The sequence below is a fragment of the Marmota marmota genome, unplaced genomic scaffold (genome assembly GCF_001458135.2).
Source record: "Marmota marmota marmota unplaced genomic scaffold, marMar, whole genome shotgun sequence".
In the NCBI taxonomy this organism is placed as follows: Eukaryota; Metazoa; Chordata; class Mammalia; order Rodentia; family Sciuridae; genus Marmota; species Marmota marmota.
The window spans coordinates 30,031,236-30,056,742 of NW_026000082.1; the positions used below are offsets into that span (position 1 = coordinate 30,031,236).

A 25,507-nucleotide genomic window follows, 5' to 3' on the forward strand; every position below is an offset into this window, starting at 1 on the left:
GTTTTCTTTTTTTTTTTTTTTCCCGAGGGGATGTGGAAGGGCTTCTCCGGGCTCTGTACATGGTTCCTATATACATGGACACGCATGGCTTTCAGATTGGGGTGTGTCTGTGGGGGCTGGGGGCAGGGTCTGCTCCTGGGACCCTCCCCAAGGATCCCTTCCCTGCGGAGGGGTGCACCCGGGCTGAGGATTCCCCCACCCTGGGTGCTGACCCCATCTGGAGGAAATTCTGGAAGGAGGTCCCAGGCCCAGGCCCACTCCCTCCCATCCCCCTGCCCACAGTCTGGGATGACAGGAGAGGTAGCCGATAGGTTTCCTGGCCAGCACCGAGGTAGACTGGGGTGGTCTTCAGGGCATCAGGGGAGGGACCGGGTCTTACCCAGCCCACCCCACCCCATTTCCCTGGGCCCGCCGCCCAGCCTGTCACTGCACCCTTTGGTCCTACAGATCTCCCGGCCCCTCGTTTTTCGGCCTCCTGAAGCCTGGACAGCCCTGGTAGCTGCCACACCCTCTGCTCAGTGGTAGGAGCTGGGCACCAGGGCTAAAGGGCTCAACTCCAGCTGCCTCGGCTCCCACCCATCTGGGGACCCCTTTGCAGTCCAGAGCCCCAGACCTGAGCCTTCCCTTAAGACCTGAGGCCATGGCCAGAGAAGGTCCCATGCAGCCCTCTGGTTCTCTGCATCCATCTGCCTGATCCTTTTCATTTTTCGGTCTTAGCAGCACCAATGTCCTGGCCAATAAATAGCTTTTTTTTTTTTTTTTTGTTATTTCCAAAACAAACTTAAAAAAAAAAAAAAAGTGAAGCAAGTGAGGGGTGGGGAACAAAAAGAAAACTCAACAGACAGGTTCAAAGTGCTCTGAGATCGTCTTTGGATGCCACCAAAACAGTCCAGAACCTTGCAACTGGCCTGCCTGACCGGCCCGGGACTGGACCAAGCAGGGCTTCTGCAGCCCAAGCTTCCTGGCAGGTTTGGAAGGTCATGAAGAGATCAGCAGTGCCCGGAGGCCCCGGGGCCTGGTGCTGCCAGTGTCAGCCTGCCAGTGGGCCGGGCGGGCGGCGCCTCAGGTGGGGCTCAGATGAGAGAGATTCGCACTGGGATGCCTGGGGACTCCGTCCTCTGGGGTGAGTGATGGCTCACCAGGTGCTCCACCACCGTGTGTTTGGACATGTGCTTCATCAGGTAGGTCTCCTGTGGGCAGGGTGAGATGCAGAATGGTCACCACTGGAAAGGAGGCAAGGGAGGCTGCAGCTCCCAGAAGTGGCCACTGCAGGGGTCCTTGGCAGGTGGTCACACTGGTAGTCTGCAGCCACAGTCTGGAGGCCCAGCCAGGCCTGGGCACTGGCTCTAGGGATATGGCCCTGCTGCCAGCATCAGCACTAGCCACCCTTCCAGGCTCAGAGCCCGCAGAGCGCTGTCTGGGGGAGCTGACCGGTACCAGGCCAGCCCCTCAGCAGTGCCCACCTGTGGCTCCCCAAAGTCAGGTCAGCTGCCTTTACCAACTGGCTCTAGCAGGGAGCACTGCATGAGACATAGCCCTGTCTGCAGGACAGCTCGAGTCCCTGCACCTGGCTGGGGCTCCCAAGGGTGGGTGGGGGGTGGGCAGTGGGCCCAGCATTGAGCCTAGTTCTGCCATTTCTTAGTGGTGAGATCTTAGGAAGTCATCTCACCCCTGAGCCTCAGTTTCCTCCTCTGTAAGAAGGGAAGGGAAGGGTTGTCATGGTGATATGAATAAAGCCCTCAGCATGCAGCCGGGGCTGAGGGCACCACTCTTTTCCCCAATCTCTACTTTTTTCCCAGGTGGTGGTAGGAGTCTTGGCCTCACTGGACCTACCCTAGGGGTAAAGCCAGGCCTGGGACCCTCACAGGCTCTGCTAAATCTGTCCTGAGGCAGCACCAGTAGGTGAGCAAAGGGACCCAGGCTCACTGTAGACCCCTGACCTCAAGCTACACCATATCACCCACTGGCCTTGATCAGGAACAAGGTGGCATTCTGGGTCCCCAGCTGCCACTCCAGGGCCTCATACCTGGACCTGCTCAGATGTAGCAGAGGAAGCCCTCAGATGTGACAGTGTGATAATACATGGTGACCTAGACAGGCACCCATCAACAGCCACCCTAGGAAACTCTTCTGCGAGTGTATAGCAAAGAAAAGGGGGAACTCTGGATTAAAAGATACATTGACCCAGTACAATATAGGAATCTTATTTGGATACTGATTAAAAAATAACACTGCAAAAATTAATAAAGACTGAAAAAATAACATCACAAATAAATAAAATTATGACATGCAGGAAAAATGAAAATCATCAACGCTGACTATATAGAAGTATTAGATACTGTGGAAATGCTCTCTTTAAAAAAAGGAGTTATCATTAGAGACATAAATTTCATTTACAAATGAAATAATTGATGTCTAGGTTTTGCTTTAAAAACTAGGGGTTCAGATAAGGCGGGACTGGAGATGGTGAAGGGGGCCATCGAGAGTGTGGGACTTGGGAGACACAGGGACAGACTGAAGGTCAGTGGCTGAGGGGGGTTTCCTGGGGACCCTCGTCCGCAGGTCTGTCCTCTTAGCTCTCCTCTGCCCCACAGACTCGACTCCAGGGAGGATAAATATCACACACTCAGCACTGGGCAAGAGCAGCCCTGGCTGGCACCTGACAAGTCCTGACTATGATGACCCCACCCCACCCCCCACCCAGAGTGACACTGACATTTCAACAACATGCTCTCTGACACTCTCAGGGGTAGAACAGCTTCTCATTCTACCTGGGAAAATATCCAAAGTTTCCAAATGGCTCCCAAGGCCCCCCAATCAATTCCTGCTACACACCATTTTTATTCCACCCAGGGCATTGGCACTAACTGTCCTCTACATGTAAGGTTCTTGCCCCTCTTTCTCCTCTTCATTTAATTATCCTTCAAGGCTTCATCAAAATGTCCTGCTAGTTTGGATCTACAATGTCTCCCAAAGGCCCACGTATTAAAGGCTTATTAGTCCTCAGTTCATGGGACCTACTGGGAGGAAGTTAGGTCATTGGGGGTAGGCCCTTGAAGGGATATTGGGACCATAGCCTCTTCCTCGTCCTCTCTTTGTTTCCTGGCCATCATGAGGCCAGCAGCTTGCTCTATCTACCACATGCTCCCAGCCATGATGTGCTGTCTTGCCACAGACCCCAAAGCAATAGGAGTAACTATGGACTAAAACCTACAAAACCGTGAGCCAAAATTAACTTTTCATTTTTTTAAAGTTGATTATCTCAGGTATTTTGCCAAAGTAACAGAAAGCTGACTAACACATGTTCCTTTCTCAGATAGCCTTATCTGGACCTTTCAACCTTCCCAACTCTATTTTATAGTTTCCCCTGCTGCTGTCTCTTAATCCTTAGAGCAGTGATTCTCAATCAAAGACAATTTTGACCCCCAGGGGACATATAGCAATGTATGGAGACATTTCCAATGGTCACAACTTATTGCTCCTGGCACCTAGTTGGTAGAGTCCAGACATGGCTTAGCATCCTACTAGATGCAAGACAGCGCCCTATGACAAAAAAGGTATCCTGCTCAATGTCAATAAGGTTGAGAAACTCTATTTTAGAGCAGTGATCACAATTTTCCATTAAATGTTTATGTGTGTGATTACTTGTTTAATATCTATCTCCAACAGTAGTTTTTAACCTTCCTGAGGATAATAAATGTCTAGGATCCAATTCCCAAGAGTCTGGCAGAGTGTTCAGTAAACAACAGGTGAATAAGTCATTGCACTAGCTAAGGTTTATTTGGCACTACTCTGCCAGCCAGAAACCCCATGAGTTAATCCATTTGACAGATGAGGAACCTGAGGCTCAGTGATCCCTATGTTGGGTGTATGAGAGTCTGTTAACCAGAATATTTAAAGAACCTAAAGCACAAACAAAAGTGACTCACCTGGGTGACCAAAGGCCCCCATTTGGGGAATTTTCCCACCCAGGGACAGGGAGTTGGATGCAATGACCCTTCTGGTGGTATTCAGGCCTTCCCTGAGATGAGAGTGACTGAGCCAAGTCACTGTGCCCCCTTGTGTCCATAATGGGGATTGCAGCTACAGGAAGCAAGGAGACTCTTCTCCCTGACTCACAGAGCAGGGTGCCCAGCCCCCACCACTACCTTGAGGATTCTAGGGCCTTAGAAACCCAGGATAAAGGCAGGCAGAAGGTGGCCAGCTCGGTCTGGGGCAGACAGACACTGAAGTGGGAAGCAGAAGCCATTGCCTGTGATCGTGGGGAGTCCCTTTCCCTCTCTGGGCCTGTTATTTTGCTTGCAAAGTGGGGAGTCAGTACAGTGGGGAGGCAGCTGGGGCCGGGCTGGCACTCACCGAGGTGTAGGCCCGCCCGCACATGCTGCAGCAGTAGGCCTTGGCGTGCTTGATGGCATGGGCCGAGAGGTGGATCTGCAGGGAGGCGGAGTCTGAGTAGGCCCGGTAGCAGTTGGGACACTTGTAGGGCTTGTCCTTGTTGTGCTGGCGCTGGTGAGACTGTGAGGAGCACAGCAGGGGGTCAGGAGGCAGTGGGACCCCCCACTCGCCCCCCCTTCTTATGTTCCCTTTGGGGAGGCGGCTGTGTCCCTGGGGCACAGGAGGGAGGCAGGCACTCACCTGGAGGTTGGAGAGCTGAGTGAAAGCCTTTTCGCAGCCAGGATGTGGGCACTTGTAGGGTCTGTCACCTGTGTGGATTCTGCAAGGGGCAGCCTGATGAGGAGGAGGTCCCAGACCAGCTCCTGGGCGCAAGTCCTTGGCTGCCCTGGGCCATACCTCTGCTCCCAAGACACTAGACTCGGTCCCCTTGACCCACTCTCCTCAGTGGCCAAGAGTGAGCCCACAGAGAGATCTAGGGACTTCAAAGGCCACCGTCTCTCCTTCCCTCTCTAGCTTCCACTGCGAGTCTGACTAATGCTTTCCACTCCCCCTAGGTCCCTCTGCACCCGCCCTACGAAAAGCACCACTCAGAGACCCAGGCCAGCCTCCAGCTAAGCACAGGGAGCTTGCTTGGACTTCCTTCTGTCCTCTCTGCCACTGTGAAAAGAATGGATTCACAGTGCTGTGAAGACCTTCCCTCCCACCCTGCCTCCTTCCGCAGAAGAAGGACATCCCCCTTGAATGGCTCTTGGCCTCTATTTCCTGTGCCTTCTCCATGTCAGACATATATCCATGATGGTGACATATTCACCCTCATGTATTAGAAAATTCAGGCCCATGGCCCTGAAGCTCAGTCCCTCTGTGTTCTTAACGATAGCTCCTGTGCCCCACTTCCCTTCCTGAGTTCTTATCCTGGACCCACCATTTACTAGTGGGGTGACTCTGGGCAAATCACTGAGCCTTGGTTTCCTCACCTACAAAATGGATATAAAAATACAGTCCCTGCCTCACTGGGCTTTGTGAAAAGTGCACCAGATAATACATGTAAGGCTCTCAGCCGAGAGTTGGCACAGTAGCACTCAAGAAAGTCTTGCCAGTAATTATTATTCATTCATTCAACATTTATCACACCAGGTTCCTGTGTGCCGGGCACCATGCTAGGCACTGGGGATATATCAGTGAACAAAACAGACAAAAACTACCGCCTGGCAGAAAAGAACAGAAAGCATAAAATAAGGAAATAACTCACACGCAGAAGGTAGTCAGTGTTGTGAACAACTGAACAAGGTTGGGGACTGGGAAACGCGGGGGACAGTTTTACACACAACAGGATAGGACCAGTTGAGAAGGTGATATCCTGATGGCTGACCACAGCTCACTCTTGTCCAACAGCCAGGTGGGGACAGAGTGGTGGATGGTGCTGTGAGTGCAGCTGACGCGCCTGGCACATGCCATCAGGTGGCCTTCCTTGTGCTGCACACTCCAGCCCCAGGGCCAGCTCCCCAGCTGGCCCAGAGGCACCCATCCTGCCAGACCCTCTGTGCCAAGCCAGTAGGCAATGAAATGCCGGCTGGGCCCAAACCTTGTTCGCCTAAGTTGCCAATGAACACCATTAAGTGGAAGGAGAATGCAGATTGGGCCAAACAGGGTCCTCTCGCCCTCTCACAGCCCAGGTCTGCTCCGCCTACTGTCCATCTCAGAGACCAAGGCCCTGTAGCCAGGACCAGTGCTGCACTTAGGGACACAGGGCTTCCTGCTGTCAGAGAGCTTGTAATGTTGGTTGCTGTTATACCCAGAGCCAGTCGGGATTCTTCAGTGTGTCACTTGGGCCATTATCGGTGGCCCGGCTTCACCTTCATACTCTGTGCACCACGTCCTGGTCAGGGAACCACTTCTTACCTGGAGACCACGTCTGAGGATTCTCCCCGCCATGCCCTGCCCTCGCTGCACCCCGTTCTGCCCAGTGTCACCTCATCCTTCCTGAGTGTACTCCTCCCTACCCGACCCAGGGTTCCCTACCCCCAGAGCTTGGCAGCTCCTCCCCACAGTGCTGACACCTCTGGATTCTCAGTCTACCAGATTCGTACCCACAGTCTACCAGACAGGGAACCCCAAAGACAGGGTAAGGCTAGGGCCCGGCTCACAGACTGCACCTAGATGTGCCAAGTGGAGCTGACCCAGTTCTGAGAGCACCTATGGACCTGCACGTGGTGGGGTGGTCCACCAGGCCTCTGCTCTGTCTTTACAAGGGAAGGACCCTCTGCTCCAGCTCCACCAGTGGCCAGCACCCCTCCATTTCAACCTCTCCTCATTCCCCTCCAGGGTGGGGTGGGTTTGGTTGAGAGCAGGTGGCAGGGAGGGCCTGAGGGCCCCCAGAACACGCATCACTTTTAGGTTTCAACCTCACAGGCTCGTGCCCACAGTCCTCCCGAGCCCAGCCCCGCTGGCAATTCCGGCATCTAGAGCTCCTCCTCCTCCAGCCCTCTGTCCTGCCACCTCTCCTTCAGCTACCCTGGCCCAAATCCACCCTCCCTTCTCAGGGCACGTCCAGGACAGCCTTCTCCGAACCCCCAGAAGAGGTCAGAACCCTGCAGCCTACCTGCCTAGCACCATGAAACCCCACTCCCACAAGTGTGTCCACACTTCAGTGTCTGGTCACCGTTCTCGGCTGCCTCCTCGAGAGCAAGGCCTCTGGTCTCATCTACCACCATCTCCCCAGCAGTGGGCATGACCTCAGCGCACAGAGGACACAATAACTAGCTGCAGACTAAAGGAAAGTGAGTTCTCTCTAAAGTCAGCGGCTGACAACAGAATATACTCCACATAATCAACTTCCATTCCAGAGGTGTATTTTGTGTTTGTTGACTAACTGATAGTTCTCCAGGGACTTCCGGTCCCCCTTGGGGACCTAGCCAAGCCCTCCTGACCAGAAAATTCTCCCGGTGGCTTCCTCCTACCCAGGTTCACCAACAGCCCAGCCCCTTTCCCGGACTCTGGCCTTAGTACCTGCCCCTGACCTCAGCCACGGCAGCAGCCATGGGAATCGTACCTGGTCAAGGCTCTGAGCAGTAACTGCCACCATCTCTCCCTTTTTCCATGACAGAGCCCCAAGGCGTTGCCTCAGCTTTCAAGGCCCTTTACATTCCCGCCTCCTCCCGACACTGCTCTCGCTGGTATCTCACTACCCTGCCACCACCTTCCCCAGCGAGCCTCTGAGCCTTTGCTCAGGCTGTTCCCGCTGCTGGCGCGGCTTCTCCCTCTGCTGGGAAGGGCGATGGTAACCCGACACTGGGCCCAGCTGATCCTCCCCAACCTCCACCTCATACTGACCACTGTCATCCACCAGTCTCTAGGTCACAGTGGGAGTTCCTCCAGGACAGGGCCTGTCCCTGACCATTGAGTTGTCCCTGTGTGTGGCACCAGCACTGGGCAGCTCAAAGAAGGCTGCAGGGAGCAGCTGCTGGGTGAATGAAGGACCAGGCTCTCACCTCCATCTCTGAACTGCAGGTCAGGCCCCGCCCCCCACTGCTCCTGTGGGAATCCTACTCCAGGGCATCTTCCCACCAGGGGAGCACCCAGGCCTGGCTCCCCCCTGAAGAGGGATGGGATGCCCACGTTAACCCCAGGGGGCCCCTTGCTTGGGCAGCACTGGTGCTCCTGGACTGCTCCTCCGTCCCCATAACCCCAGGCCCACAGGGAGCCCCAAAGACTGGTCCTGTTTCCTTGCCCAGCACCTCCACCCCGTGTGCACGCGAGCTTAGTCTGCAGCCTGACAGCCCAGGCTGCTCCTTGTGCACTGAGCCTGAATCCCACTTCTGCCACCTCTTAGCTGTGTGCCAAGGGCAAGTGACTGGCTCCGTGAGCCCCAGTTTCCTCATCTCTAACATGGGGATAATAATAAGGATTGTGAAAATTGTAGCAATTAAAGGACCGTACATAAAAGGTGCTCATAAAACATTCCGCCATGTTAGTTTTAATACATTAATCTCTAAGATAAATGATTTGTGTAAAATAAAGGGAAATGATTCAATGTTTAAGTAAGATTACTAAGGATTCAGAAGACGGAGTAGTTGTCGCTGCTGTCTTTACCCATTAGAATAATAATAATCTTCCACGTTCACTTTTCTCGTATTTCTCAGGTATTTACTCCACTACTAAATGGCTTCAATGTTGCATCTTGTGCTTTGTAACTGAAACAATGGTAGATATAGTGAAAGTTAATATTTCTTAAAAATGATTTGCTCTCTGGCATTTTGAAATTCATTATCTCTTACAAAGAAACACAAGTTTCCATAGTACCAGAACTTTATGGATACCTTGTATAATAAAGCACCTTGTGTAGGGCCAGGCACGCAGGAGCTCTTTGATATGGAAAAGCTGAAGATGTTACTACCATTATTATCATCAGACTGAGAAATCAAAATGACTCTGTCCCCCCTGTCGCAGTTATCATTAGGCATGCTGGTAAAATCAGAGTCAGGAAAAGAAAAACAAACACCAAACATACTTTGCACCCTGAATAAACAAACAAACAAATACGTCACTCTGTCTAGCACTAGGTTCCACAAATAGATAAAACCTTGAGCCCTTTCCTATAATTTACTCTCTCCCCAAACAATTTTATCCCTGACTTTTGCATTGAGACATTTGCGGACGTGGGATGGTTCTTAGTCAGATGCTAACTCCGAGAGACAATTGCTGTTTTTCTGTCATCGATTGACTGTAACGGGAATGTTCTATTTTCTCCATAAGTACACGTGGTATTTATTAATTGCTGGGCTGATCCTCAAATGTGGACTCAGGCTACACTTACAGGTCACCTCCTTTCTTCTCCTTGTTGTTCCTTCCTTTGTCAACACAGGACATCCCAAGATGCCTAGGTTCACCAGTGCCACTAAACTATGTCCCCCAAAAGCGTCACCCAGGTACACTGTTCTCTACAACTAGGAACAACTTTCCTCACTCTCTTCAGACTGTTCCTCTCTCACCAGACCAGGGCTGATTCTGCTTTGGACATGATCCTCTCCTCTCCCCATCATTAGTGGCAGTTACACTGGAAAGACGCATTTGATTAATGATATGACCTGATTGTCTGACTTCCTGCCGAGAGGCAGGAAAACAAGACAGGGTCTCTGTCAAACAGCAGAGGATGGGGAATCTGAAATCTGGTTGCTTCTTTAGGTTTGGCTTTGTTTATCTGTTTGTCCAAAGGACTCTGAGACTTTGGGGCAACTGGGACACCCATCTCTTTACCACTGGGCTAGGACACATTGGCTTAATTATATGTGCCAGTGCCCCGTGACTTATAAATTTTTTTCCAGTTGTTGATAGAATCCTCTTATGTTGTTTGCTTGGTTTCCTGCCATTATGAACTTTAATCACACAGAAGGAAAAAAGAGAAAAGAAATTTGTGCCCTCAGGAATGGAGAGTAATCCCTGGGTCTGGATGTTTTGGTAAAATACTCTCCTTCAAGGACCTACTAATTTTTATTTATTTACTTATTTATTTTTGGACATGGTCTTAAATGATATTTTTAAACAAAGTCTACTTCTGGAAAAAAAAAAAAACACCACACAGAATTTTTCATCATTATTATTACTTGCTACTATGTCTGTTTTCAACTGGACTCTGTCCACTTCATGCTGCAGCCTTTCTCAAATTCAGTCCTCTAGTGCAGAATAATAAAATCGGCAAGGTGTCTTTTACATGCAAATGCTCCTGGAGTTTCCAGATGGCCGCTGGGCAACACCAAAGATTTGATCCCAGGCTTCAGAAAAAGAGGGAAGCTCGGAATGATTGGGCCTGTTTTGTATTCTCCATATTGTTAATTAGCTGAACGCTGAAGGGACAGCTGTATAAGAAAGTGTGCAGTATAAGAAAGGTGGAAAACCAAGAAGAGAGCTCAATGGACTCATTTTACATTTAACTAAACAATATGCATATACATTAAATATATGTTTTGTGTTGTGTGTGTGTGTGTGTGTGCGCGCGCGCACGCTAGGGATTTTTTAGTGGTGTTTAACCACTAAATCACCCAGTTTATTTTGAGACAGGGTCTTGGTACATGGTTTAGGACCTCACTAAATTGCTGAGGCAGACCTTAAACTTGCAATCCTCCTGCCTCAGCCTCCTGAGTCACTGGGATTATAGGCAAGGGCCACTGCACCTGGTGTTTTGTGTGCTTTTTAAGATAAACCAAAAAAAAAAAAAAAAAAAAAAAAAACCCACATCATTTTAACACAGAGAAATTGGCACAAAAAAAGCAAACATAAAAGCATTTTTTTTTTAAATATTGCCTCAAGCTGGGCAATGTTCAGTGGTAGAGCGCTTTCCTAGCATTCATAACGACATGTATTTGAACCCCAACACCATTAAAGAAAAATAGGTCTCTAGATTTAAAATACCCTTACCAATTAATAATAACCATAACTCAAGCTTTATGAGATAAAATGAAAGACCCTGAAGATTGGCCAATGCCCTTGCTGCATATAATACGTACTTAATCTGAGAAACAGATCATGCCTTGTATCTTCATAGAAGCCTCTGCTCTCGTCCGTTCTGATAGTGTTGATTATTATAATAAACTGACCAGATTCGTTTAGTCTTATCCACAGGTCTCACTTCCCACTTCAAGCTTGCCTTAAGGCCTCTGCTTTGAGTGGCAAGTCAGAAATGGAGTCATCTGAAAGAACTCCTAGGAGAACGCAGCCTCAGGAGGGGCTGGGACACACGCGCTAGGCTCTATGTACTTCAGGAAAGAGCCAAATGGGTGCAGGTTTCCAGTGACATCACCACCGGCAGCCACTGCAGGATCCAGGATCTTCTGGTCCAGAAGTGGACAACCTAGCAAAGTGGACCAGTTAACCCAGGGTCAGAGGAACAGAACTACTATCTAGGACGGGATGAAGCCCATTTCACTGTGGTTAGTGTCTCATATTCCAAAGGGCATCTGAGAAAACCTTTTTCTCCTTGGGTCCATCTCCAGTTCTCAATTTAGGAGGCTATATTTAACAGAGTGGAGTAAAATTGTTCCTTAAATGGCGCCCTGTTCAAACTAACCCTTCAGAATTCATGGGGAGCTATAAAAATTTTAAAAATCATCAAAGTAATTTAAAAATAATAATCCTACTGAGAACAACATACGAAATTGGCCTCGTCTACAAAACTACTCAGAATAATTGCTAAAAAATATTCGAAGTGCCTTTAGTGAGACCCCTTTCTTTTCACAATCATTAATTCCGTGTATAGTTCAATAAGAATCTATCCTCTTTCCTAACAGGATATAATTGGGTAAATCAGATTTGTCACCATGACTATGCCAGAAATGTCACATTTAAAGACAAATCCCATTTAATTAGGCATGACAAGCCTCATAAGACAGTACTTCATATGTGAAAATGAGGCCTCCCCAGGCCTCAGGCAAATGACTGGCACTGCTCCATGGCAGGGGAGTTCCAGCCTCGAAGACGATAAAAAACCATCAGTTCCTGAGCTTCCAACTTGAGGAGTCTCCAAAAAAGAGGGTACTCCTACCATTATGCAATCTGGCAGAGTTGAATTGGTGGTTCTAAGTTCCTGATCTCTATTAATATAAGAAAACATTTTTCACACATACACACTTAAAATTCTGGCCCAAGAGCTTTACAATGTCTCCTGACAGAAGTTAGATTCTGCAGCTTATCATATGCCATAATCTTAAGAACCATGCAACCAGGAGGGTTCGTTTACTAATCAACACCTTGCTACCTACACCTGTGTCCATAACACTGGCCACCTTAGAAATAAAATCAAAGTAATGACAACATCAGAAAATTGCTGAAACAAACTTATGTGGTCAGATCTCTGCCTTAGGAGGCAGGGAAATGAGAAAACAGGCTGACAGCTTTCCCTGTGGCCACTCTGTCATTTGTTCTTACTACTGAGCCTACAAACCATACCCCAAAGTCAGAGAAATGGACAAGGTAAAACATTTTGCACCTTGTGATAAAGGATACAAAGACCATGGAGACAAATGAATAACTAACAAAAACAAAACAAAGTATAGAGGTCCCTCTGTATGGTATTAGTCCCAGAAGACAGAAAACCTCCAGTTTTGTCAGTAAGTGACAAATTTCACAGCAAAACAATTTTCTCCCTGCCTTTGACCATGCTGATACTGGCAGACACAGGACCACGCTTCCAGAGATGATAATCATTGTGTGAGCAAACCGTGTTTCTTCCCCTCTGAACAGATGAACTGCAATCTTGGAAACCTTTGATTTGTTTCTTTAAATACCTAGGGTATTTTTATTTGGTGAGACAGCCTTTCTGATGTCTATACTCCCCTGCACCAACTTTTCTTCCCTTAAAGCATTTATCTTTGAGTCTCCCTTTCACACACTCAGCCCCACTGTAAGCCCCGATGGGCAGGGGTTTTTGTCTGTTTTATTCCTGGCCGTGTCCTTGGTACCTAGAACCGTGTCTGGCATGGTGCACAGGCGCTGCGAACACTTGTTAAATGGATGAATCGTATGCTCTACAGGAACTAGTTCTATTTATTCCACACATATTTAACAGATGCCCATATGTACCACACCCGGGAGATATGGAAATGGAGACAACCAAGCCCTTCCCTTCAAGAGCTCAAATATACGAGGAGCAGTGTACGAGCACATGGCAGCCCACCACTGATAAGAAGAGGATGCACGGGGCCTGTGGGAACGCAGAGACCAGGCTCCTTACCCAGCGTGGGGACCAGGGGGCTTCTGGGAGGAAGGTGGACTGAGAGATGGACAGGAGAAGGCCAGAAAACAGAAAAAGGACACCGCATGAACAAAGACCTGGAGAGAGGGGTGGTGTGAGGGGTGGTGTAGCAGCAAGGGCTCCGAGGGCCCAATCAAAGAAGGCCAAGAATGCTCACCAAAGGAACCGGCTCTTGACCCCTGGGGGCCACAGGTGCTGAACTGAATGGGTTGCCGCAGGGCAGCATGAGGCAGGCCACCTACCTGGTGTGCTGCTGGAGGTGGGAGAGCTGTCGGAAGGACTTATCACAGTAGGAGCAGTGGTAGGGCTTGACGCCCAGGTGGATGCGCAGGTGCTGGGCCAGGTAGGAGGCATTGGCAAAGGACTTGGAGCAGTGCGGGCACTTGTGGGGCTTGGCCTCTGTATGTGACTTGGAGTGGATCTGCATCTCAGACTTGGTGAAAAAGGTCAGCGGGCATACCTTACACCTGCAGGGCAAGAGGCAGGGTCACACCTGGCAAGACACCCCAGCCCCTGTAGGATATCTCTGGGGAGATCTTCCATGTTGGAGGACCCTGTGTCTGTGAGGAGTCCAGAGGGCACAGGCCCATCTGGGAAAAATAAGGACAGGCTCCTAGCCTGGGGACCCTCCAGTCTGGGGGAGCAGAGCCTTAAGTCTGGGAGACATTGGCAGCAGCCTGGGGAGCAGGTCTATACTCAGGGAAGACAGGCACCATGATCCAGGGGGAAGAGGTCTTGCCCAGGGTCATGCCCATGGTCCTGGGGAAGGAGATTCTAACAGGCTAAGAGATTCTCAGCCTAGCTGTACATTAGAATACTCCGGGGGCTTTTGAGAAATACAGATGCCTATTTCCTTTGATGCTCCCACTGCCAAAACATTAACTCAGAATCCCTGGAGCTACAGCTTTGCCAATGGCAGGTTCTGAAAGTTCAGATGGCTCACACGTGACCAGGACATCACTTAAAGGGAGGAGAAATGCATTCTTGCCACACTAGACTGTGATGGAATGCCAACCACAGACCTCCTCTGAAGGCTCTATTCTAATTCTCTCCCACAAACCGGCTTGAGACGTGGGTGGGGCTCAACAGGAGACCACAACCTCTGGACCCCAGCCCCACCCTCAGCCCCAGGTCCCCTTTTCCCAGCCCTCAGCATGAGTTCCTGCCCTGAGATCTCTTGGTCCTGTCACACCAAGATCCCCACCTGTACGTCTTGCCTTCCTTGGCAGTCTCGCCGGAGGCCAGGATGGGGTAGGGGACAACAAGGACAGGTGGACCCCCCGGGTTCTCCGCCTTGATCTTTTTGCGGCCACGTTCAGATTTGGGGGGGCCTAGTAGGCCGTGGCCCTGGATTGTCTTGATGGAGTCCAGGAGGGGGGGGCTGGTGATCCCTGAGATGAGGGTGGGGGACGAGGCGATGAGGCGGCTCTGGCTGGTGGTGGTGGGTGTGGACGGGGTGCTGGTACCCGTGCCGGTGCCGGTGCTCGACTCAGATGTGCTCACAGTCGGGGTTCGGGAGGAGAGCCCCAGACCTGCAAAGACACACAGGTTGGGGGTAGGGATGAGGGGAGCTGCAGAGGTCCCCTCAGCCCCAACTGTCCAGATGTGTGACTTTGGCAGGTCTCACTGCCTCTGTGAGTTCCCCCTTCCCATTCATAAATTATTACCCAGGGGGAACTAAATGAGAGAGAATGAGAGAGAGAGAGAGAGAGAGAGAGAGAGAGAGAGAGAGAGCGCAAATACCTTAGACATCTTAAGTCTAAACTGTTAGAGCCTTAGAGGCCGAGGGGTCTATAACTCAGTGGTAGAATGCTTGCAATGTGTGAAGTGCTGGGTTCAAGATGTTCACTACTGTGTTATTTATACAGAAACATTTAGAGTCAACTGAAATACGCAACATTGTTTAGAAAGTGTTCAGTATACAGTGATTAATCTCATCTACTGAACTTGCCATTATGTTCATTTTTAAAACCTGCATGTGTGTGCACAGAAAAACATAAGTAGAAGGACCAAAATGTGATGTGAATAATAGGAGTGATTAAAATAATTTCTTGGTTAACCTGTACTTTCTAATTCTTCGACAGTAAACTTTTTTAAGAACTTCTATAATAAAAGTTCTCTTTAAAAAATGAGAGGCCTAGGTCAGGCATTGTGGCTATCATACATCTGTAATCCCAGTAACTCAGGAGCTGAGGCAGGAGGATCCTGAGTCTGAGGCCAGCCTCAGTAACTTAGTGAGACCCTCAGAACTAAGACCCTGTCTCAAAATAAAAAATAAAAAAGGCCTGGGGATGTAGCAGTGGTAAATTGTCTCTAGGTTCAAGTCCCAGTACCAAAAAAAGAAAAGAAAATATGAGAGGACTAGATGTATAATATCAAGTTTAGTAGACAAAAACATGAAAATGGCATTCATCACGTGGTTCAGAACACAAAAATCTTTGCATTGAGAAAGAAAATATCCAGAGTTGGCAAGAGATATGCCTTGTATCACTCACAGTACCCCAGGAGTGCACATTTCTGCAGTCTTCATGGAGGGCAGTTTGGCCACAGCCATGAAAATTGTAAATGTACATAACTTTCAATCAAGTAAATTAACTTGACTTCTGGAAACCTACCATAAAAAATATTTACACATGAACACAAAGATCTGAGTACAGGGGCCTCTCATACAAAACTGTGATTAAACAAAACTGAGCATAACCCGTTGGTCAGCAGGGGCTGTGTAAACAGATGTGGGGCCTCCTGATGATGGAGAACTTCATGCACAGCCACGAAACAGAATAGATGGAATGCAGCGACAGAGAGGAATTGCCAAAATGTGCTGCCAGGTTAAAAAAAAATGCAAGTCACAGACATTGTGAATGCATCTATTTTAAGACACACACACTCAAAATACATAGGTACACACGGACAATGTGGGCATGTGTGAACACTCGCAACAGATCTGAGAAGAGGCACGCTAGTGTCCTATCCAGGGAAGGAGGAGAATTTTGTAATAGGAGATTTGCAAGCTTTCCCTATCAGTTTCTGTATTACTTGGTTCTTTTACCTGGTGAATTCATCCACTTTTCACATCTATGATTAAAGGAAATAAAATATAGGGAAAATGTACAAAAACTCTAACAATTATAGGACTAAGCCTAATTTTTTCTCCTTTTAGTTTTTCTGTAATTTCTAAATTTTCTATAATGACTGTTACTATCTTTACAATAAAAGTGCAATAAGCATGTTGATGATAGAAGGGCAAGTTAAATCATGGCTCCAGTTCTACCACAAGCTCAGCAAAACACACACACATATTAAAAAAAAAAAAAATATGGGAAAGGAAGGAAATGGACCAAAAGGCTCTTTAAGCTGCAGGGTTAGGAGCTGGAGATTATGAGCGACTTTTTTTCTTAGTTTCTCTTTTTTTTTTTCCAAAATTCCCTTAATATGCTTATATTGCTTTTTTAATATTGCTTTTATAATGAAAAAATAAATTTAATAAAATCATAATAACAGGAGATGTGCAGAGTGCAGCTGCAGTCTAGGGAGGCCCACCAGCCCTACAATTCCTGGGCATCTCTGAGGAAGGGAGGGAGGCAGGGAGAGAGGCAGAGGCACCTGGCTGGGGGGTAGAGGGTGAGCCCGAGGAAGAAGAAAGACCTAGCTAGTGTGGCCTCCTGGAAAAGCCTGTCTAAGCTCTAAGTAGGGTATCAGGGGGCTCCAACCCTTAGACACCTACCCTGAGTGTCCCCTGCCACCTCAGCCACAGGCTAAGACTGAGCTCCGTTCTTTCATAAACCTCTTCCTCTGTGGATTCCATCCCAGCCACAGAGTAGGAATCGTCTCCAGCCCGTCCTCCCTGTGCTCACCCCCTACATCCTGGGAAGCACCAGGCCCTGCCTGCTCTTCTTTCTCAATCTCCTGACATCTGCCCACTTCTCTCCATATCCACTACCATTGCCTGGTTCACATCACCGCCCTCCTGAAGGTCTCCCTACTTCCATGTTTGTCCCCAACAACCCAGTCTTTATGTCGCCGCAACAGCCAGACTCAGCTTTTAAACCCAAAGCTGAGCAACCCCCTCCCCTACATAAAACCTTTCTGTGGCTCCCCACTGCCAGGGTAAAGTCCAAGCTGCTGAGCCTTCCTTATCCAATGCCTACTTCTTTTGAGAAGACTCGGACCCTGAAACACACTGCCTGCCATGCCTCTTCCTAGCCATGAAAGCTTGGTTTCATGACTTGACCTTTCTCTATCTTGGTTTGCTAAACTGTTGAATGGAGACATTAGGGTGAAGCACATGAAATTACTGTTTTTGTCAATCAAAAACAGTCCATTGTTCAAGCTAATACTAATAGCATCTGTCCACTGCACAGGGTGAGGTGGGTAATAAAATGATTATCAGTAAATGCAGAAGCTATCGGGAGTAAGCTGCCATTGACACCTTCATCATTATCACCATCTTCTGGTCCTCCTCAACCCACACAGACAGCCTTCTCTTGCTTTCTACACACACTCCTTCCGCTCCATTTCCCTCATTTGCCGTCAACCTTGCAATTTGGCTCCACCAAGAAAGTCTCTTGTTCCCCCAATCTGATCAAGTTTCTTCTCTTTAGTCTCAAGGTTCTCTAGGTTGATTTGGCTTCCCTGGCAAGCCCCAGCCTTCCTCCTGTCCACTGGAAGAAGGGAGTCCTCCTAGTACAGGGTCAGAGGACATCTGATGGCTATGGCTAGTCTTCCCCGCTCCCACAGCCACCTCAAGCTTCTCTCTCCCTAACCCCTCAGCTTCCCAGCCCCCAACCCCGCCCATCCTGTTCTCACCTATGCAGCCCTCTCCAAGCCGACACAGACCTGTCCCCTCAGCTGACCAATTATCTGCCCAGGCCTCACCAGCCTCCACCTCATTTCCCAGGATCCGCCCTTTCCCCCGCCCACTCTCCCAGGCCAACCAGAGTCTCCGCCCATCCAGGCTCCGCCCACTCCCTGCCAAGGACCGCCCACCAAAGGCCCGCCCCGTTCCCAGCCTACCCGGGGCTGCCCACCTGTGACCGTGCTGGTGGCTGGCCGCGCGTGCAGCGCCACGTCTGGCTGCGGCACGGCCTGCGGGTGCAGCCCGGGCACCTGCTGCAGCTTGGGCAGCGACATGACAGCTTGGCTGCTTTCAGCGGGCGCGGGTGGCACTAACAGCGGCTGCTGTGACGAGGCCGAAGTGGGTGGCAGGTGAGGTGGCCGAATCTTCTCCGCCATCAGCTGCTCCTTGATTTTATTAATCAGGACCAGGTTGTCCAGCTATGAGCGACAGAGGAGACCTGCTGAGGGGGCTTGGGCCGCGGCCTGCCCCTTTCCTGGACCCCATCCCCTTGTGAATCTGGAGCCCCTCTCCCGCAGGGCACAGACCAAACCCGGGCAAAGTGAAGCGGCTGCAACGCGGGGTGCAACTGGAGGGGTGATGTCGGTCTTACCTGGCTAGGCATGGTGGGAGGAGGGGGCCAGAAGTAGGGGTTGTTAAATCGAGGTTCGGCCATCCTGCGGGGGAGAGAGCGACAGTCACAAGGAGGTTCCCATCAGCTATGCACACTCCAGTTGGAGCCAGTGTCTGGAATCCTTCCCTTGGCACCCAGAAGAGCAGGCCTTCCACGGGGCTCAGGGAAACCACATCTTCAGGCTCATAACACTGGAATTTAGTATCTCCCTCAGTGGGCCCCAGAGGGCAAAGGTCACATCCAGACCAGAGCACTCCCAGGACACCCCCCCGAAACCCCAACAAATCTCCATTCCCCAGTAGGTTCCTAAGCTGCAGAACCAACCCCATGGATTCCACACAAAAGCCCCCTGCCCCCATCCAGAGATAAATTGGGGTGTCCTGCAGCAACTTTGTAAATGGCCACAGAGCAGAAGCAATTGTCCATCCCCTATCTCTGCCCTTCTGTCCACTGCTCCCTTGAATAAAGGCCTCCTCTTCAGTATACAGGGGACAAACTGGGGTCACCAGTTACAGCTTTTTTGGAGGGCAGTTTGGCAGGATGACTTAGAGATCCAAATGGAGACCCAAATGATTACTGTCCTTTGACAAAGAAATGGTACTTCTGGAAAGCTATCTAGAAACAGGAGTTGGTGGACACATTTGACCTACAAGATGTGCACCAGGATGCTGTACCTAAGGAGGGGTTGGAGGCCTGAAGCTAGGGGAGTCTGGGGCTCTTTAGGCAAAGTGTGTGACAGTCTGATTCCTGGCCCTCACTCTGGCAAGTTCCATGGCAGGCCTGTGTGGTTAGAAGGCCTTTTCAACCAGGGCTGTAGGAAGGGTGAGCCCTCAGTGCTATCTCAGTCGTCCGGAGGGTCTGAGTCTTCTGTGACCCTAGAGTAAGTCAAGAAGTGTCTTACAGGGACCTTGCTGCACAGACATATCACATTAAGACTTGCTCCCTATCAAGTTTCTCTTAATTCTCTTACAGAAATTATTTAGCTGCCTGGTATTGTTGCTTAAATAAAATTGTTTATTTTGAGAGGGAAGGCCAAATTAAAGAGCCTTCAACCTCTTTTCCAGGTCCCATGAGCTTGAGAAGTCCCTACTGGAATTATAAGCATAGAGTTCAGGATAAAACCCTCAATAAGGACATGAACTAATCTGAAGATTTTTTTAAATATTTCTTTTTAGTTGTGGATGAACACAATACCTTTATTTTATTTGTTTATTTTTATATGGTGCAGAGGATCGAACCCAGGGCCTCAAGCATGCTAGGCAAGTGCTCTGCCACTGAGCCACAATCCCATCCCCTAATCTGAACATTTTAAGAAAGAACTTTCATACAAATTATCTTTTATGATCTTTATTTGAAAAGCAGCACTAGAGTTATGATGCTTTTTTTCCCCCTGACGTACTAGGGATTGAACTCAGAGTCTTATAACATGCCAGGCAAGCACTCTACCCCTAAGCTACATCCCCAGCCTTTTTTCTTTCATTTTCTTTCTTTCTTTCTTTCTTTCTTTTCTTTCTTTTTTTCTTTTTTTTAATTTTGAGACAGGGTTTTGCTAAGTTGCTAAGGCTGGTCTCCAACTTGTGATCCTCTTGCCTCAGCTCAAGTCAGTGGGATTATAGACATGCGACACTGCACCTGACTTATTTCCATTTTATAGTTAAGAAACTTGAGGCTTGGAGAAAGGGGAAGGAAGCGACCTGTCCACAACACAGGGCTGGGATGCCAGGGTCAAACTAGAGATCAGATTTGCTCAAGTTGGTTCCTTTGGGGAATTTGTATTGCAAACCCTAGTCCTTGGTAGAGCAAGTACCCACATGTAAATAGCTCAATATTTACATGTAAAAATCTTTGCCCCTCACTTCCAGCCTGGAGCTGGTTTGGTCTGAGCCTGGCCAGCCTGGGAGTCTGAGGCAGCTCCTGCCCTCTATCAGCCTCCTGCTTCTGCCACTCACACAATGCCCTTCCCTCTGCCCATCCAAACCCTACCCACTCCTTACAGCCCAACACAAGAAATACTTCTGACTGGAGTTCCAAATCCTGGGGACTGCAAATCCCTGGGGCTTCTCCTTTCCCAGAAAAATCTCAAAATAATAGCAGAGAGGAGGCTGCAGGTCCTCAAAAGCCTACCTTATGCAAGCACACTGACAGATACTCATCATCCCAATTTTGCAACAGAGAAGTGACTTTCTCAAAGTCACACGGCAAGTAAGCACATAAAGCTGAGACTCCCACTCCAATCTACCTGATTCAATGTCCAGTGCCTATGTCCCTTAGCTGTTTAGGGAAAGGACAAAGCATCCTGACTAGGTTTGTGGATGTACCCTCCCTCAGGATAGCATGGCTGTGACCCTATGGGTGAGCAAAGATAGGGCTAAGGGAGACAGTGAGATGGGGGGACAGGGGAGCCTGGGAACTGTCTGGTTTGTCTGGGTATCTCCAGTATTCAGGCCCAGAGGTTATCAATAATGTGAGGTGCACAGCAGAATGAGTAAATGAAGAAATGTTAATCAGAATCACTGAAGACAATCCCACACAATCCTCTAGCTGTGCACAATTTGTCAAGCCCTTCTGTATCCACTGTCATAACTTCCAGAACCCCAGGAGGATGGAAATCAGAGAAGGGTGTTTGCCCCATTTCCACAGAGTAACACACAAGGGAATCAGTAGGGAGGTTGCTTGCTCTGAGCCACGGAGATGGCAACAGTGCTGCAATGTTGGGGGTTGGCCCTCTAAGCCTCAATTTTCCTCATCTGCAAAATGGGGTAAGAGAAGCTGCCCTACCTCATTCCATCCTTGGCTCAGGACACTACCCACTGTACCAGGCTGCTCCTCAGACAGTTCTGGGGGAGCCACCTACCTCTCCTCCCTTCAGTTCAGTGTCAATGTTAGGGAGCTTGCCTAAGGTCCAGAGCTGCTACTCATCAGCTTGTAGTCCACCAGGGACCACTGCTTACCCTACTGGGGATCCAGGCCCACAGAGGGAAGGGGTCTGCCCCGGGTCACTTTGATCTGTGCAGCCCCTACCTGGTTCATCTGCACCCGTCTGGCTGGAGCTAGGTACTATAATGATTTAGTCAACGACCCTGGCTCTGGCGTCCACTTCCTATGTGCCAGATGCAGGGAGGCAGGGACAGAGCATTTCCTGAACCACTGCTAGGTGCACAGTGAGTGCCCAACAAGCCTTCGAGGTCCCTATGCCACCCTGGGACCTGGCAAGAGGTGAAGAAGGAGGAAGGCAGACAGAGCCAGGCTAAGCTACTACGGCCTTGTCTTGTGGGGGGTGTGAAGCAGGAGCCAGGTGCGGCCAGCTGTGTGCTTGGGGCAGATGGATGAGGCAGAGGGCATTCCTGAGAGGCAGCAGCTCAAGCAGAGCATGGAGGTAGCGGCACACAACAGGCTTGGGCAGTGGGCACCAAAGAGCAGGAGAATGAGGAGGTGGGAGGGATGCTGGCCAGCCAGCAGGGCCTCAAAGGCCACGCTGAACATGAGGACGAGCCAGATGTCAGTGGTGCGGAGGCTTCAGGGAGCATCCTGGGCACAGGGGACTGCCAGGGTCAGGGAGAGCCTGGGTGCCTGGCAGGGGTCGGGGTGGGGAGGTAGAGCAGGCAGGCAACTAGGGTTGAGCAGCCATGCCCAGATGGACAGTGGCCACACGCTGGCACTTGGGAAGGACAGGCAGACTGGGAGGGGCCTGAAGCACCAGACAGAAACAGGGACGGCATCCTGGAAGCCCAGCCAAAGCACGGGCTCGCCAGCCATCATTTTGTTTCTCTTGTTCTGAAAGGTGAAAAGTTGGATGGGTGATGAATGGCCTGCCTCGGAGCTGCTCCTGAAAACGGCATCCTGGTGGCTGCTGGCCCTCCAGCCACTGTCCAGCCGCCCGTGCTAGATACCAAGCTAAGCCACGGGCCACTGCTGGGGAACCTGAGTGGAGCCCTGCCTGCCTACGCTACATGGAAGAGCACACAGGTGACCGGTGGCTTCAGCAAGGAAGAGCTGCGGCCACCGCCATGAGCTCTGCCACCGTGCAGTGCTCCCTCCCCCTGGCCTCAGCAGGCCTGCAGTGCACTTGGCCTTCCTCCGAGGCATGCCCCTCCTCTAGTTACCCTACCTTCAGCAGACACCACCATCTGCCCAGATGCTTCTGCCACAGACGCCCAGTGACCACAGCTCTTGTTCTCCATCCCCACCCACCCCAGACCACCACCAGGAGTGGTCGGAGTCCTGAGGAGTTCATTGCCAGGATCTCCTTAGAACCCCTTCCTATGCACCAGTCCCGTCGTCGCTAGCACCGCCTCTGGGACCAGGGAACAGCCTGCTTTGTTTGGAGCCCACATGCCCGGATTCAAATCTTGGCTCCAACTCACCAGCTGTGTGATCTGAGGCGAGTCACTTGCCCCTGTCCCCAAGTGAGGGATTAGCAGCCTGGAGCCTGGGGTGACCCAGCCTGGAGAGGGGAAGGAAGACTCCCCTGGGGAGGTGAGGCCTGCCTTGGGTCTTAAAGGATGAGCGGGAGTTAGCCAGGCAAAGACAACGTGGGGACATTCCAGCAGAAGCGACAGTTCAGCAGAGGCCTGCGGGGAGGGGGTATGGGGAGTGCTCACTGGGAGGTGGGCGGGGACAGGCCAGGAGGCCTGGAGTGGAGACTCCAAGCAGTGTGTGATGGGACAGGAAGACCCCTCGGCCTGCTGCGTGCAGAAGGGACTGAAGGGCCGGAGGCTGGCAGCCAGAGAGTCCGTTAGGAGGCCCTGGAGAAGGGAGGTGAGAGGCAGGGGCAGCCCCTGGGCGGAAGAGGAGGCCTGGTTAGAGCTGGAGGCCAAGGAAGCAGGCTGCTCCCCACAGAGTGGCCTAGGAGAGCTCTGGATACCGATTTGGATAAACATGGTCACAGCAACATGCAGACAGACAGCACCAGACCAGACACACAGGACAGACACAGACACAGCATGGACCAACAGGGACACAGCAACTGCCATGAGCAGGAAGCCACAGCCACCAGGACACAGGAGGCTGCTGCAGGGGCAGGGGGAGCACACACCTCCCCCAGGGCAGCCGTGAGGGGGGGCTCAGGACACGAGGATGAACACAATGCCTAATCCCCCAAAGAACAAACCCCTCAATGACAGATGCAGCCTGAAATCAGGCTCCTTACCTAGAGTGTCCTTTCCCACTTGGTGAACTTCTACTCATCCTTCAAGACCCAGCTCAAGTGTTCCCTCTTCTACGGAGCTTTCCCTGAACCCCCAGTCAGTCACTTCCTCTGTGTTCCCAACAGCACCTTGTATATGGGAATAACAATAACAATCATAATAATAAAATGGCAGCTACTATCGATTTCAATACCTGTGTCCCGAGTATGATTCAGGCCACTGAATCCTCCCAATGACTCTGAGATGTGCACTTAATAGAAAAAGAAACTGCAGCTCTGAGAAGTCAACCAACTTGCCCAAAGTCACACAGCTAATAAAGTGAGGGAGTTAAGTTTTCACCCAAATCTGGTCTAGCCCTACAGGCCCCATCCCACACAAACGTAGTCCTGTTACCCCACCAGTCTGCGGAGCCTGTCACAGGCGGGGCTGGTGCTCACTCAGCTGTGCCACAACTGGACCCCAGGTGGTCACTTAAAATGGGCTGGGAACTGTGGCGCAATATTGATAGCCATTACTTTACTGTTTCAGTGAACCCATTGGACAGATGAAGAAAGTGAGGTCCAGAGAGGTTCAGCAACTTGCCTGAGGTTCCAGAGCTGAGTCTGGATTTGAAAGCAGGTCTGTCTGACACCCTTTCCCAGGAGGGTGGCTTCTGAGGTCAACCCGGGAAACTCCACAAAAGGGCTAGGGAGGGGGGGCTGAGGGAGGGAAACACCAGGTGCCAGGCCCCGCGGTGTGGGAAGGTTCAGACCCAGACAGCAGGACACACAGAGGCCGGCGGCCAGGCTGGGTCTGAGGAGCCTCGCCCACGGTGGAGCAGGGGGAGCCGTTGAGCAACGCGGCACCCCAGCCCCAGACATTAAAAAATGCAGCCTGCCCAGGGCTCCGAGGCCACAGGGGAACTTGCTCCCAACAAAGCAAACGCGAGAGCGCAGGACCCAAAAGTGTCCGGACACTATGATTACAAGGAGCAAAAATAAAAACCTGCGTCAGAAAAAGCAAGCTGCAGGGAGCCACGCCCAGAGGAGGGGGTAGGCAGGCGGGGAGGCGCCCGCCGCTTTGGGTTTTTGTCTTTGTTTCTCTGGTTTCCAAATTCTCAGTAATGTCATTCAGTTACTTTTATAATGAAAACAATAAATTTATTCTTTAAAAAAAAAATGAAAGAAAGTGGTTGGTAGCCCGAGGGGGGCAGTAGATGCAGGGTCTGGAGGCATGAAGGAGGCGGAGCAGGGGAAGGTCTGGGGCGCCAGCGCCAAGCCCCCCACAGCCCCCACCCCCTAAGCATGTAGGACCTGCGCCAAGCCCCCCACCCCCAAGCATATAGGACCTGCGTGGGGAGTGGGTGACTGGAAGGGCTACCTGAAATAAGTGACATGCTTTGGTGATCTGTGTCGTGTGGTGCGGCGTCTTCCAGTCTTACACTAAGTCGCCACCAAGTCGGCCACCACCGACCTAACACTTCTTCCTTATTTTTCTCCTAGCTTATCATTCCATTGTTCAAGTGACATGCTTTGAGCACTGTGAACCTGCTTAGGAGTCTACAGGTCGGAGGAAACAGGAAGTCATCCCTCCCCTGTTCAGGTCCAGGGCCCCTCCAGCTCTGGCCTCAGCTGTTGCTAAGAGACCACTTGCACCCTCATCTTCCATTCCATCTCCCACTGCAGTCATGGGCTGCCCTACTGAGCCTCCCATGGCTCCCTACTTCCCTCCAGTCTAAGGGTTCTTTGGACCTTACATAGCCAGCTCCTGCTGAC

The 25,507-nt window shown here is 50.6% G+C and overlaps 1 protein-coding gene across 1 annotated transcript; it reads right to left on the reverse strand.

The window, feature by feature from the left end:
• Window position 1: 1 nt before the first annotated feature.
• Window positions 2-24,959, reverse strand: Znf362 (zinc finger protein 362). Its single transcript, XM_015485302.2, has 8 exons — window positions 23,756-24,959; window positions 18,586-18,649; window positions 18,166-18,412; window positions 14,343-14,670; window positions 13,381-13,605; window positions 4,636-4,714; window positions 4,357-4,515; window positions 2-1,190 (listed from the first exon to the last, which is right to left on the reverse strand). The coding sequence occupies exons 1-8, from the start codon at window positions 23,791-23,793 to the stop codon at window positions 1,074-1,076; spliced, it is 1,257 nt and encodes a 418-aa protein (XP_015340788.1). The 5' UTR covers window positions 23,794-24,959; the 3' UTR covers window positions 2-1,073.
• Window positions 24,960-25,507: the final 548 nt, after the last annotated feature.

Excerpts from the sequence above, each read along its gene's own strand:
- Znf362 (XM_015485302.2), bottom strand. The coding sequence starts at position 23,793 with ATGAGTAGAAGTTCACCAAGTGGGAAAGGACACTCTAG. Across the intron at positions 13,606-14,342 it reads AAGGAAGGCAAGACGTACAG|GTGTAAGGTATGCCCGCTGA; the intron begins GTGGGGATCTTG and ends CTTGCCCTGCAG. Across the intron at positions 4,516-4,635 it reads CTCAGCTCTCCAACCTCCAG|TCTCACCAGCGCCAGCACAA; the intron begins GTGAGTGCCTGC and ends TGCTCCTCACAG.